At 40.4% G+C, this 15,047-nt stretch overlaps 1 protein-coding gene across 1 annotated transcript; it reads left to right on the top strand.

The window, feature by feature from the left end:
• The first annotated feature begins 4,157 nt into the window (after window positions 1-4,157).
• LOC112564592 (peptidoglycan-recognition protein SC2-like) lies at window positions 4,158-7,714 on the top strand. Its single transcript, XM_025239516.1, has 6 exons — window positions 4,158-4,172; window positions 4,344-4,605; window positions 5,336-5,434; window positions 6,053-6,253; window positions 6,726-6,839; window positions 7,085-7,714. The coding sequence occupies exons 1-6, from the start codon at window positions 4,164-4,166 to the stop codon at window positions 7,306-7,308; spliced, it is 909 nt and encodes a 302-aa protein (XP_025095301.1). The 5' UTR covers window positions 4,158-4,163; the 3' UTR covers window positions 7,309-7,714.
• Window positions 7,715-15,047: the final 7,333 nt, after the last annotated feature.

Below are 15,047 nucleotides of genomic sequence, written 5' to 3'. Positions count from 1 at the left end.
CTTCAGGAGGCAGCACACCAGTGAGAGATTTAATTTTCTCCTTGAACTGTACTACAACAATTTCTGTGCATTATCAGCTAAAAATAATCCAAGCTGCCGTCATACAAGACCACCATGACATGACATGACATGACATGACATGACATGACATGACACGACATACTTTATCCCAATGACTCGTTGTCATTATGACATGGAGGGATAGATACAATATTTACAATACAAAAAGCATATTCAACGGCAATCTATCGACAAATGGACACGTTCATAGAATTTGAACCTAAGTATGGTATGGTCATCAGGCAGATTCTCTTACCAAAGGGAGACGACTAATTATATCTACAGGTGTGTGCGTTATACTTTCATCCATCCTTACATACACACATCTATACGTTGTTACAACTTTGAAACACTGTTAAATATATGTACAGCTGCATCTAAGTGTATAGAAGCAAGCCACTTATTCCAAAAGAGAGGGTTCAGATCCAATAAACACCAAGGATGGACATGCGCAGACATGGAAGTGTAATGCCTTCCTGTTTGGCAGAGTAGTGTCCCTTTGGAAAAGTGCGAATGTAAGTATACGACAGGATTTGTGTCAGAACACAGGGGTATGGAGAGACAGTAGATGTATGTCTGGGAATTAGGATTTTGCACATTTACTGCTACGGCCATCTGCACCACCATTGGAGAAGAAAGATCACGTGACATGCGCAATACCAACGTCATCACTGGTGTCTGCAGAGCTCAGCTCAGTCTTCCCACCGTAGTGCAGGTGAAAGCGCTTTAGCCGGAAATCAAACTGTATATTAAAGTGTAGTTTTGTAAACAGTGGATGTGAAGGTTTTCTTGCTGTTGCTGATGTTGAATGACAGTTGATATTAAAGTAGACAGACTCAGCAAAACTACAGACAACAGCCTGAGTGTGTCTGCTGTGAGTTGAGATGAGCACGTGTGTGAGAGAGAGAGTGCAATGGACGAAATATAAGTATGAAAAAAGCAAGATGTCATAAGAAGTAATTATGCAGTTGATAACCATGCTCAATGTTAATAAATATTTTCTGTAACTTTCTTGTAATTTTGATGTTTTATATAAAGAACTTGTGTCACGCAGAGACTTGTGTTGAGGCATGCACTTACCTGTTGATTTTATTCCATGGTCGGCTTTTTTCAATCACTCAAATAGTAGGTGCGGCATTAGTGTGAACCCTTTAAAGTTTAAAGTTTGTCCAGTGTGCGATAAAAGTTTGATGTGTTCCAGTGATCCAGTCGGGTCAATATAAATACAGACAAATAAATAAATTTTGGTGGCGGACATTGAGAGAAAGGATTAGATGGGCTGAGTCTGCAAAGCTAAAGAAGGAAAGACTTTCAGTTTGATACATTGTGAGATTCAGGTACCAACAATAACTATGATATTTCTGATGATCGGAGTCAGATAAATGCTTACCCACGAGAAAGTAAAAATAGAACTACTTCTGAATTTAATTCCGAAGATATTGTGTATACTATAGAATACAGAACTCTATAAGATTGATTATTATTTTTAAAATAGGACTTAATTCGAACTTGAATATTTCGTCAGTCAAAAAAAAAAAATAATAATCTTCTCAATAGACACACTGCATTTCTGAAAAATCCTGTCGCAGAAATATTTCAGTCAAAAGCAAAAAAGAATAATAAAGATGTCCGTGACCAAGATTTAAAATGCAGAGAGCCACCTGAAGTCGTAAAACAACAAAATAATAAAATGCTAAAGTCAGTGCTCACAAAAAAGTTTGCAACATTTTCTCGTAAACCGTTTCTATTCAAAGCTGCGTCCTTGGCTGTAAGAGTTGTTGGACACAACTTGGTGCAATGACCAGCTGTCATTTACAGTTGGTTTCCAGTCCACGGTCTACTTTCTGGGCTTAAGTGCTCAATTGCGTGGAATAATAAAGTAATAAATTACTTCATTGAGCAAGCCCCATTCTCAAAGTGATACATTGTACTCCTTACTTCCCGACACCAGATTCTATCAAATAACAACATCATAAATAAGAATATATGACACCACCATCAGATGAGTGTTTCAAAAGTGGCAAGGGACACTACCACACGTCAAGTGTAGCGTCCTCCAGTGAGAACACCACTCGTCAAACGAGAGGTTTCGGTAAATTTATAGGCATGGCATTGTCCAAGAGTTTCTGAGAAAGAAAACGAGACAACCACGCTTTAAAACTGAAGGTCACGTGGCAATAAAAGCGTAAACAGAGTAAAAGTCACGGGACATTAAAACTGTTTTTAACGGGACAAGTGTCGACACAATTTGACCTCAATCAAATAAGTAGTGTGTAAATGTCACAGGAACGACTTATGGGGAGAACATCCGGGACATTGAAAGATTAGTCAACACTTTGCACACAGCACAGAGCACGTCAGCGTTGTCTGCCCTTGTCCTTCATGGTTCAGTGACTCGTGCAATGGTGCGACTGGTAAAACCTGAGGCAACCAGCTCCCCCAGGATCACAGGACCCAACTGCTGGAACCGACGACCTAAACTAAGTTCCTGAAACCACCAGGACCAAGTGTACAGCTCGTCATCAGGAGCTCGACAGATGCTTAGCATCAACTCAGCTAAACTGCTTTATAAACAGGGTTTATTGTAACCTTTCACCTTTCTCCACAGACCACAGACAATGAGAGATTTCAAGGTGATACTAAATAGCAATTTAATCTCTTCTACTATACAACAACTAAAGCTTCAAACATTTTTTTTAAATTCCGTGGATTATTGAAACGAACCAAAATAGTGATAAACAGTGGGGAAGGTATCAAGACAAAGCCTGACAAAGAGAGAAAGAGAGAGACGAGCAGCACCCATTGTGTAAAGGTCAAACTGTCATAAGATGTATGTTTGACTTGATTGCATATTTTAAATGTTGAAACGACAGGGCAGTTAATGGGCAATGAATTTCAAATAGTTTGACCACAACAATAAAACAAATAATCACCAGCTTCCCCTCACAAAAATAATTTTCAAAATCAGTACTGATACGTGTTACAGGAAATCAGAATTTCAGATGAAAAATGTCACGAGGCACGTGCAAATTAATTGACTCCAAAAGGGTTCCTTGTTTTATAAAACTTCCACGTTTGTAAGTGAAGGGTGAAGTGTAGCACTAACCCAAGAGAGGTGCACGGATTTACTGGGGATATTAAAGGTGTGGGTCACCAGACAGTGACATGACATTTTTGTCCCCTTTTAAAATGTCTGTAATTTGTTGACATGCTATGTGAAACAGAAACTGTCACCACGAATAATTTTTGAAATACAAATTGTACATAATTTAGTTAAACTGTCACTAAAGCGATCGGGTGGCTTTTAGAAGACAGTTTTATTGGCCTTTGTTTCAATAACTGTATAAAAAGAAACATATTTTATTGGAATGATCGCATAAGAAACAAAAGAAATATAGAGAAAAATATTGAAAAATCCTCGATAAAAGGATATAAAATAGAAAGAAAATAAAAGGTAAACGGAAGGATGGATGGAAACAAATGAAGACGCTTTACCATTAGTTAGATCTTTGAACTTACAAAAAATGCTTGCAATATTTACAAATATTAACCGAAAGTAATGATCCCTTCTTTACATTTAATGAGTTTCTTTGAAAAAAACTTCAAAGTCCTAAAAGGCTAGGCCGAGTACAAAATGATTTTCCAATGAAAAAGTTTAGTTTGAAGTTTTTAGTGGGATTTCAATGAGCGAGCTTGGCTTTTCTTCAGCATGTAAGCTTAAGTTGTATGATGCTGGTCTTTAATTTCAATCTTGACTTCGATTAGCCTTCAATCACAGGTGAGTTAATGTTGCGTTTTCCAAAACTTAACAATCTTCGAAGTAAGCTGAATTTGGAGATTTTAAAAATGTCTCACAGAAACAATATATTTCAACTGGAAAAAGTATCAATCACAAGAGAAAGAGGTACTTCTGTTACGGTTTTGAAAACTCTTGTTACAGGTAGTTTTCATGATTTCTTCAAATCTTGGACGCGGTAATATTACTCGGGGTGTGCTTTCTTAGTAAGCACCGGTTGAGGAGCAGTGATCATGTGACCGAGTTGGCTTCTATTTAAAGAGCAGATTCTGCTGGGTTCAGATCCAGACCACGATCTGTCTTCAACATGAGGAAGGTGAGCATCATTAGGATTTATCTTCCTTTATTTTAATTTACTTTCAATACTTTCAATCAAATCGCTAGTATTTCTTTTTTTTTTTCTTCTGACTTTCCTTGTTTGCTTTCTTCTTTCTTTATTTCTTCGTCTAAAATGTTTTAGTTATAGTAAGCGTGCATCTTTATTTAGTTTGCAGTGTTCGCTGTTCTTGTGCTCGCTGTTCTCCGTCATTACACGGAAGCCTCCGACTGCGCATGCGCCAAGGGAAATGTGGATCTTCGTGGCGCCGCTGTTCTGAGCTCCGCAGTTGTTGGCTCCCTGACTGCCGGTGACTGCCTGCCCTACCTGGGCGACACCACAACGGCCGACAACCTTCTGTGGCTGCACCTGGACCTGGAGAGCCAGGATGTGTGGGCTGCTGCAGATCACCTGGACCTCCGCGTCTGTGAAGGTGAGAGAGATGGTGGGTGATCACAGAGTAGACAAACTCCACAGTCTACGTACTAAGACACACCAGACATATTGGCAAACCTGGTTTTTCCCCAAACAGCGGTTTGTCAGACCTGTTTGCCGGCTATTCTGCAATCTGTTATTTGTGTGTTGTTGTTTTAAACAGTTAGAGTGGAATTTTATTGGGTGAGTGATTTGATGTTGAATCTGTTTGCTGATTGTTATCATTAATGTTAATGTGATGTGAGCAAAGGTCGTATGACCACAATAGTCGTTTGATGGTGTCCAGCTGTTTGTGCCATTGGCAGCCATATTACAACCCCCAAAACGGTTGCGAAACTTTAGAATATGTAAAAGAGCAAACACGAGCCGTGTATGTCTCACAACAATCAGCAAACAGATTGAACATCAAATCACTCACCCAATAAAATTACAATTGCAAATATCTGGAAACAGTTTGGCAAAACGCTTTATTGAAGAAACAGGTTTGCCAAGTGATATCTTGTGTATCTTTACCTTAAGTTGGTGGGTAGATGCACACATAGCACCCGTGTTGTTACAGTTGCTAAAATGTTGTTACAGTAATGTTAGAAGCACAAAAAGGCGAGAACTACTCTTCATCCAGAAAAGAATCGCATAGTGCAAAACACTAATGCAGGTCAAATTAACATGAATGTTTAGTCCTTTTATAGATTATTGTTGTAACTGTTTTGTTTATTTTTTGTTATCAGATGTTGGTGATCTTGAGCTTTCAGCGGATATTGGCGAAGTTCCAGAGGGTGTTGTAGAGAACCCAGAAAATATTTCGTCAGTTCCTGAGCGCATCAAAAGTAAGTTCTGACTGACACAGGGTTGTGGATAACTGCTTTAGCTTATTATTTACTATCAGTGTACCCTACATTCACTTTATACAGATATGATAGCACAAGAAATCCACGCTCTTTACAAATAGGAATTCTTTTAATTTTATTATTTTGGTTTGCATTCTGATCTTGGTTGTAGTAATCTTTTCCACCTGCAACTATTCTCCTCCTCTGCCCGTTTTATTTCTTAATAATAATTCTTGGTTTTGAGGAGCTGGAAGCAAAACCCATTTGTCTGCACGTTTACTCGATAAAACTAAGACCGCAGAGTTCGGGAATGAGAAATACTGACTGAATGATACACTTGTACCAGACAAACAGGTCAAGTGACAGAATATCTTAAAATGACACCATTTATTTAAAAATGTCAAATATGATGATTTTTATCTTATTTGTTTGGGGTTTTTTCCTCTTCCTTTTTTTCTCTGTTTTCAGACTTTTACTTCTTTCTTTCATTGTTAAGAGTAAGATTGCAGGTTCACGAATCACTGCTAGAGATGACTATCTTCATATTCATCAATCCAGCATGTTTCTTTAAAAGGAAACTGTTAATAATTAGTCCTCAAATGTGTGATTTATTTGCAGGAAGCACTCTGCAGTTGCCCGGATGTCCTACAATCATCACGCGCGCCCAGTGGGGGGCTCGTCAGCCCACTGAATACATCGGCAACATGGCAAGAACACCGTCCTTCATCTTCATCCACCATGGAGCCTCGGCTTTCTGCAGTTCTCGAACTTCATGTCAGAGCATCATTAGAGGCTGGCAGAATCAACACATAGGCCAAAGTATGAGTTTAAACTTCGTCAATGATTTGCTCGTGTAGAATGTATTTTGTCTATATTAACATTATATCTGCCTCTAAGTGATCTGTTTTTCAACATTTTTATGTTAACATGTTTAATTAGCTTACTTTATACCAGAATTATAGTCATGTGAAAGTAATTTTTTTCTAAATTTGTGTTATGTGCACAGTACTGTGTGATTGTTGCATGTATATCACATTTGACACTTACCAATACTTGATACTAATAAACAACATCAGATCCTTTTTATCTGCTAAGACTTCTGCGACTGATGATATATAGCCGAGCGACAGGTCCTTAAATGTAACTTTGTGTTTTCTGATTTTAGCACAATACTTCTCCTTAACTGAGAAGTGTGAGTCGGCTTGAACTACTTGCTGCGGTCATTACAAGATTTAACCGCTTCTTTACAATCTTTGTAGATTATTTTATATTATTTCGACTTTTCTAACAGGTTACGGTGACATCGGCTACAACTTTATGGTGGGCGAAGACGGCAATGTTTACGAAGGGCGTGGATGGAGTAAGATTGGGGCTCACACTTATAACTACAACTTCAATGGGATTGGTAAGTGATGAGTGTCCGGGTTAGGGTTAGGGTTACACAAACGGTAGTAAAAAAAGAATTAAGTTTGTGATAATGTGTGCGTGAGTTAGTCCGTGTGTGCATGCAGAGATATGTGCGTGTGTGCGTGTGCGCATGTGCATGAACTGTACTGCGTGCGTTTCTAACCTCCTGACAAACATGTAGTATTTACTAACATTTGGTTCTATAAAACAAGATGTGACACTGTGCTCGTGTTTGTTTGTCAGCCATCTCCTTCATCGGCAACTTCCAGTCTCGCAATCCCAACCTCGCTGCACTCAACGCCGCTCGTCAGTTAATTAACTGCGCGGTGCGCAACGGCAGGGTCACGAGCTCCTACACCCTCAAAGGTCATCGGGATGTCAGGAATACCGCTTGTCCTGGAGAGACGCTGTACAGGCTGATACAGAGCTGGCCCCACTATGTCTCTGGATCCAGACTTTATGGCTGAGAACAAGGTCGCAGCACTTCATGGAATTCTAATTTCGTTTTGTTAGTTTCTTTCTCCCTATAGTCAAGGACGCAGACTACAGTGTATCTCTAGTTTGATTAAATTTCATAACGAGATTACAGGATCAAATGAGAAAAACGGATCACGATAAATAAACCGTGGACACAGCGATGTAAAATATTTTCTTACGGCTCATTAAACACACACACACACGCACCTACACACACATACACATAGGCACGCGCGCCCAAAGATGAGACAGCTTTTATAAGAGAGCTTTTTTAATCATTTAGTTATATTATACAGATTTTAAGCTTGCCTTTTGATAATAAATCATTGAAAGCAATTGCGATAAATGCATATATGGTTATATTTTGAACGATTTGACCAATAAATAAATGCTTTTTGCTACAGGTTTCCTTTCTTACTCTCTAGTGAACGATTGAGAAGTGGCTTTGTCCATCCATCTATCAGTTCGTCTTTCCTTCTCTCTCTGTCGGTCTAATGGACATCAGGTGTTAATCCCTCACAGACGTCTACAAGCTGTAGAACTGAGTTCAGGGGACGCAAGCCATTCGCTTGTCGTCGCAAGTAGAGAAATGAATTCGACTTACCTCCCTTCAATGGTTTCTAGCAGCTTCCCCACGTTTTGGACTGTCTGTGGGCACAGTTCTTTCTTCGTCATGTTTTAGACCCAGTGAGCCACATACACTTCACTCCACCTATAATTATAAACTCAAATATTTGTTTTAATTAGCGATATTTTTTACGCCAAGTAATTATACAAACAAGCTGATTATTTAGGTGTAAACAACACGAGTGACAATTTGGTGGCGAGCTATATTCATTAACACAGTACAGATGACGGAGGAAGGAGGTTAAATATGAAACAGCTGGTGATATTAAGAAGGACAAAAGAACAGTGACTTTTGTGAATATTGAAGTTACTCGTATCATGTGGCATCTGGTAAATAAATGGTTGACAAGAAAAGAAATGACAGTCAAGTGCGACTGAACTGGACAACTATCGACGCAACGGAAACGATTTTGTGATTTTATCGCCATTGTGACTCACAAAGAACTTTACAAAATTAAAAAGAAAACACATCCTTCTCCTGCTAAGTCTTTTATCATCTGACAGAATGTTTATTCCATCACAAGTTTAATGAAGTACATATGTGATACTTGAAATTGGATGAAACTCAAGTAGGTCGAAGTAACATTTTTGCATCCCATTATTTCATACTGAAAACAGCACGAGTGGCCGTTACCATGATTGTTATCAGCTGCAGTACACAAGTGACAATAACACGTTTTTAACACGTGCGGATCGTAAAAAACTACTGAAGGCCGGAATATTGCATCCATGATTTTAGTTAGATGGAGAAAGCTATCCCCAAAAGTTCAAAATAAATATCTTTCTAATTGAACTGCGACTGGGAACGACTGGGACTGAGTGGAGAAATTTGCCTGTGTACCAAACGGTCAGAGTGTGGACTTTTAAGTAGGACAAAATCTTGCTGATTCTCAAATATATATATAGAGAGAGAGATTACAGTTTAAGGTTTAAACATTGGTCTAGTACACATCAGGAAATATCATAATTATGTATATCAGTGATTAAATCTTTAACTTCTTCGTATTAAAAATTTAGTGATGTAGTTTAAAACTATTAAAATTACATTTAATATTATGTATATAGTATTTTTACCAGTTGCATTCACTCATTAACTGATGTATGTTTGTTATTCTAAAATTCTACTTCCTCCCTCAGCATTTTGTTAAAGAGCTGTTGGGCATTAACCCTGCATTTGGTATACTTACACATCAACATTTCAAAAAGCAAGTCAGCATATAAACGCGAACAAACTTCTCCACCCCAATATTCCTGTGAAGAAACTGCCTGGCCAAACACCTACTTTCTTTCGTTCAAACGTGTCTTACATATCACATTATTTCCACCCTTATGACACAATTCTAACGCTTATAATCACACTGGAAAATACTGATCAATCTTTTCACACAGAAGTTGAGATAAATGCTCGTATCTATAGTCCTTAAAATATGTTTAATAATCAGTTTAATAGCCCAATATTGTTTGCTTTGAAAATGAAAGGACACAATCAATACACAGTATGGCAAAAAGACTATATTACATTTTTTCTTTCTAGAAATATGGAGGATTTCCTGTATAAACGCCTGTTTTTAACTTACTAACTCCTCAAATCCCATTCGTCTAAAATAGACAGACGCAGCAGTTCAATTATTCGGTAAAATTTATTAACGTTCAGTTTCATTTCATTCTATTTACTCGGAGAACATGACATGATTTATATCTTGTTTGTTTACGTTTGAAGCCCTATGTCAGGCTGCCCCGAGGTCCTGTTAAAGGGGAGAAGAAATCGCAGTGTTTGATGCAAAGATCGAGAACTATTATAGTTTGTCTGAGGTTTGTTGTCCATCTTCCTGGTGTCGTCTTACAACTGGTCAGCAAGATGGCGGGAATGAACATTGTAGCAGTCCACTTCTTTTAATCCGTTGATATGTAATTCGCAAAAACCTCTGTCAAGAAGGGAGCGAGATACATAACATTGTAAGTCAATATTTCTTTAGTACTAAGTTTTCTTATATGAATGATTTTTCGTATATTTAATTCCTTTAAATCTTTATTTTTAGCAATACTTTGTTGACATTTGCTGCCAGTGTGTTAAGCATGCTTCTGGCAACGACTAAAATAATTAATGTGTGCTGTTCATGAGCAGTTATGTCCTCCTGTGTTCTGTGCAGACATCAAGTGTCACAAGTGAATCGCTTGCACAACTGTCCGCCCCGACAATAAATAATACACGGAGAGGTGGGAGCTTGAACCGAACCCACTGAGTGGCCCCACCACAGAATGCGGACACCCCGCCCCGCCCCGCACCTCCCCCTTCCTGTGTCCCCACCGCGCATCCTGTGACGCGCGCATGTGGGTCGCCATGTTGGTGGGAGGCTGAGGCGGCCTCGTTACGTCTGCTTTATTTTAGCTGCGCACATCCGCACGAGGGCGCAACGCCCTGTCTCCGGGCTAATTTTAGATCCTGGACAGTCGTAAACTGCCACTGACGTCACGAGAAGTTGTTTGGCGACTGATGGTGACGTCATCAAGGTGTTGAATGGGGTCACGTGGGGAAAGGGCTGTGGCCGGAACAATGTCGATGGCACTAGTGTAGAATTTTTGTAAACAAAAGCTTTGGTGAGGTTAAACAATTTTCTGCCGCCAAAGGAACCGTTAATAGTACTGCGGGGGGAGAGCAGACAGGGAGGAGACACAATGACAAACACGCACAGCGACGCACCTACACACGACGAGATGAGAAATACAAGGAAATGGAGGGGGAGATAACAGTTCAGTGAGGAGTCAGACGGTTGGAGTGCGTGTGGGATGAAGACTAGAGAGAGGATGATAGTGAGAGTAATAATAATGTGAACTGATGACGTCCACCATCACCACCTAGACAGATGGCGCTGTGCGCAGACGATCAGAAATGTGGTGCATCTGATGCACAGCAATAAGTCCAGTCACACATTTACTTATCCCGGACATTATCCCTGCCATGACACACGTGGCACAGTCCTCAGCCTCGTCATACTCACGTGTCACATGACACTGTCACTGACGTTTGCACATCGATACTTATCCATACTACTTCCTGTACTGCGCAGTGCAGGCTGTGCTTCACCACTGAACACCAGCGCCGTCTGGTGTGTGATAGACAGGAAGAGAACTTTGTGTTGAAGAGTCGATAAGTTCAGAGGTTGAGTGTTATCTCACAGGTCAGCAAGTGCAGCAGCTGAGGTCATGGAAAGATCTATTCAATAGATGACAGTGTGCAGTTCATTAAGTATAATTCTTGACAATTACTGGCAGTTAGCCCCCCGCGCCCACTGGGGTCAGCCAGTGCACACATCACACTCAGGGAAGTAGTCATAGCTACAGGGAACGGTCACAGGGTGGGGTCACTGAGGACGACAAGGGGAGGTTGACTGTCAAGAACACATTGACAACTGGACCAGTGACCGTTGACTCGCTAAATAAAATCACCTGCAGACAAGGTGTGTCAGGGTTAGTATAGTATATATATAGTATATAGTACAAAGAAAACTGTTTATATTCATGTTCATGACAGATAATAGGATGGCTACAGTAAGTATTATTATTTATCTCACAATAGAAAAGAGAACTGAAAGATATACTAAACCACGTTTTCTCATTAAAATATATTGCTTGTGTGCCAGCGCACCCTGGGTAGTACAACACACCCTGGATAACGAGGGAAGCAAGCAGCAGAAGGGAGCGATGGACAATTTCGTTGGTGAGGTTTTCTTTATCTTTCTTTCATCTCACTCCAAGATGGTTTGTCAGTGAGATGTCTGCCTACCTGCAACAGTTTGTATGTGACACGTCAGCAGGTGCAGGTAACACAGACTACAAGACAGACAGAGGGTAATGACATGAACTGCACTCCTTCATCTTCTCGACAAGCTATGCTGCCAACTTGCCTTTGCCAAAGTCGCGCTCCTGCTGTGATAAAAGTATGGTCAGCTGATAGAGGTCAGAGTTCAGATCACACACACCAACACACACAAACCAGTAGTCACACAGATAGTCATGAAATGTTTATACTATCAGAGATAGTCATTAGGAGAGACACACAAACAGAACAGAGTAAACAAACACAAGGACAGGTGAAATAACAAAGAATAGATTTACATAGACGGTTGAACTTGATATATAAGAGAGAGAGAGACGGAGGGAGAGACACACATACAAACCCAGACAGTCAATCAGACCATCAAACACGTACAGCTCAATGAGACCGACAAAAAGGAAGGACCAGCAAACAAAGTTGAATAAATGCTTGAAATTCTCTCTCACACAAACATTAACAAAAGGAGAGATAAGGGAGAAAGGAAGTGATGCTGCAGAAAACACGACGCCATTAGCCCGGATGTTGACAGTCTCTCGCGACGTGCTTGCGGACACCAAACTCCACAAACACAAACACAAACACCTTAAACACAAACACCACAATCACCACAAACACAAACACAAAAACACAAACACAAACACCACAAACACCATAAACACAAACACAAACACCACAAACACAAACACCACAAACACAAACACAAAAACACAAACACCACAAACACATACACCACAAACACATACACCACAAACAAAAACACAAACACCACAAACACAAACACCACAAACACAAACACCACAAACTCTACAACCACCGTCAAGTTGACGGAGTTCCTTGTATAACTCAATCCTGTTGATTCACTCAGTCCTGTTCCAGTCCCAACTGATTCATAATTAGTTCCTATTAATTCTTTATTTGCTTCTCTCTGTCTCAGGTTGTGTCCCTTTCTACGCACGTGCCTGCTCTCGTCCTACTCTGTGCGACTTCTGTTCCTTGTCACTCGTGCTTTCTTGTTTCCTTTTTTTTTCCTTGTATTTTTAGGTTACTCAGCCACGCTATTGGTGTTGATATTATAGGATTTCCAGTGTGACACTTTCATACCATTGTGTTGGTGAAATTCTGGTTAATCATCTGACAGATGCACGAGTGTTGCTGCCTAATTATCTCCCCTTCTGATTCGTAATTACCTGCATCACACCATACTTATCTATTCTTTTTTCTGCCAATGTATTTCTCCTGTACTCCTCCTAAATACCATTGCTGTTTTAATAATAAAAGAAAAAATACATAAATGAAATAATAAAAAAGAAAGGAAATAGTAAGAAGGAAGACAAACAAGTGAAAGAGAGGAAGGAAGGAGAGACTGAACGAAAGAAAGAAGCCTTGCACACTCATGTCGGTCGAGTTGTATCAGAAGTTAGAAGCGAGGCCACAGACTGACCTCACACCACAAAGAGGACGTCCGTTGGCGCCTGACAAAAATAGAATGTCCGCAAGACTGCGGCTTCCTGCTGCACAGCTGGAAATTCTCGACATTTCTTCCTCGAGAAAGTGGAGAGCAGCTGGCAGCTATATTTAGACAGCTGTAGCTTACGTCGGAAATATCTGCTTATCTCACGGACTCTCTTTTTCCTCGGGAAATTTCGCATTAAAAATGGACGTGAACACTTTATTGTTTGAACTTTGACACACGCGCCGCTAGGTCAACGGATATCGGCCTGAGGGTCACGGGGGTGAGACGTCGAACAAAAAGATTATTTTGACATTAGTGAATGAACAAGCACAACAGAATGAATTTCTCTTTCCTCATACGTGACCCCCCCCCCTATTCTTACATCAGTGGTACTCTGTGATCCATACAAACACGTGTACGCTCGTACACACACGCAAATACACAAACTCTCACACACACACACTAATACACTATATCATGTATATCAATGATTTTTGGTTTCTACACTTCCAATCTTTCCTCTCTTTTGCATCCCACACTCAAAAAATCTCTCACTCGTGCTCGCTCGCACTTGTTGGCTGGTTGGTTGGTTGGTTGGTTGGTTGGTTGGTTGGTTGGCTGGCTGGTTGGCTGGTTGGAAAACTGCTTCCACCTTGAGAGAATTGCAGGCTATGGGAGATATGGAGTGGGGAGTACTCGGAGAAAACTCGCGCTGCTCATCCCTGTAAACAGGTGCCATATAAAAAGTGTCCCGAGACGAGATCTGAACCTGCAGCCTCTAGCTGCAAGGATGACAAGCGACTGTTGTAACCACTACCCTCGCTGGCGCCCCCTACAGACCTGACACACAAGGCCGAGCACTTCAAACACCAGACGGAAAACAACATTAGCTCAACGGTCTCTCAAAGTTCCAGCAAAATACACTTGAGTAGATTGGGAGACAGTTAGAGACCCTGTACACAGACTGATGACGACACACTTTAAAACTGGGGTTTGTCACAAACAACATACTGGCTGTCTCTAATTAGCCGACTATAATTAGCTGCTTACAATTTAACTCCAATGATGTGATAATTATGGTTAACACTTTTAGCAAGAGGCTTCATCATTGACCAAAGCTGTTTATGAGCACTGCTCAGTGTGATGTTAGTGTTATGATGATTGTACAGTGTCATGTCACGTTTGTGGAGACATTACCTGTCAGCTTCTGTCATGACACATTAACAGTTTTATTTCATTTTATCTTCCTGATGCATTCATTTTTTTACTTGTACAGTTTTAAGCTTTACATGATCGTGCTCTTGATGAATTGACGTTGTCTGGATGTGTTACAGATTTATGTATGTAGGAGACAGTTACTTATTAGGTGTACACTGGTCTACTACATGTCAGTAGTAGGTGTACACTGTCTACTGTCTCCATCATGTCTAAGTTGTGTCTGTTACAGAGTGTGAAACTTGCAGTATCATCTCCACATCCGTGTGGCCTGGTGTCATCAATGTGCATTGTCAGTGTGACATCCACATTACGTGGGAACTATATTTTGTTCTGAAATTCGTGATTAGCATCAAGTGTTTGTCATTTCCTATTTTTTATAACTGCACTCAATGTTTCCTCCTAACGAAGACAAAACCGGAATATTAACAGGAGACCGAGAGGCACGTGCATAGTCTACACCAGACCTGGGCAAACGCCGGCCCGCGGGCCGGATCCGGCCCGCCTCCTGTCTCTGACCGGCCCGCCCGCTGGCCGCCCACCAGTAAATATACTATATATACAGTATTGGGTAAAACTGAGTTAACTATATTAGTCCG

The sequence above is a fragment of the Pomacea canaliculata genome, linkage group LG5 (assembly GCF_003073045.1).
Source record: "Pomacea canaliculata isolate SZHN2017 linkage group LG5, ASM307304v1, whole genome shotgun sequence".
NCBI lineage: Eukaryota > Metazoa > Mollusca > Gastropoda > Architaenioglossa > Ampullariidae > Pomacea > Pomacea canaliculata.
Note: the sequence above shows the minus strand (reverse complement) of the source record. Positions and strands in the feature narration are given on the sequence as shown.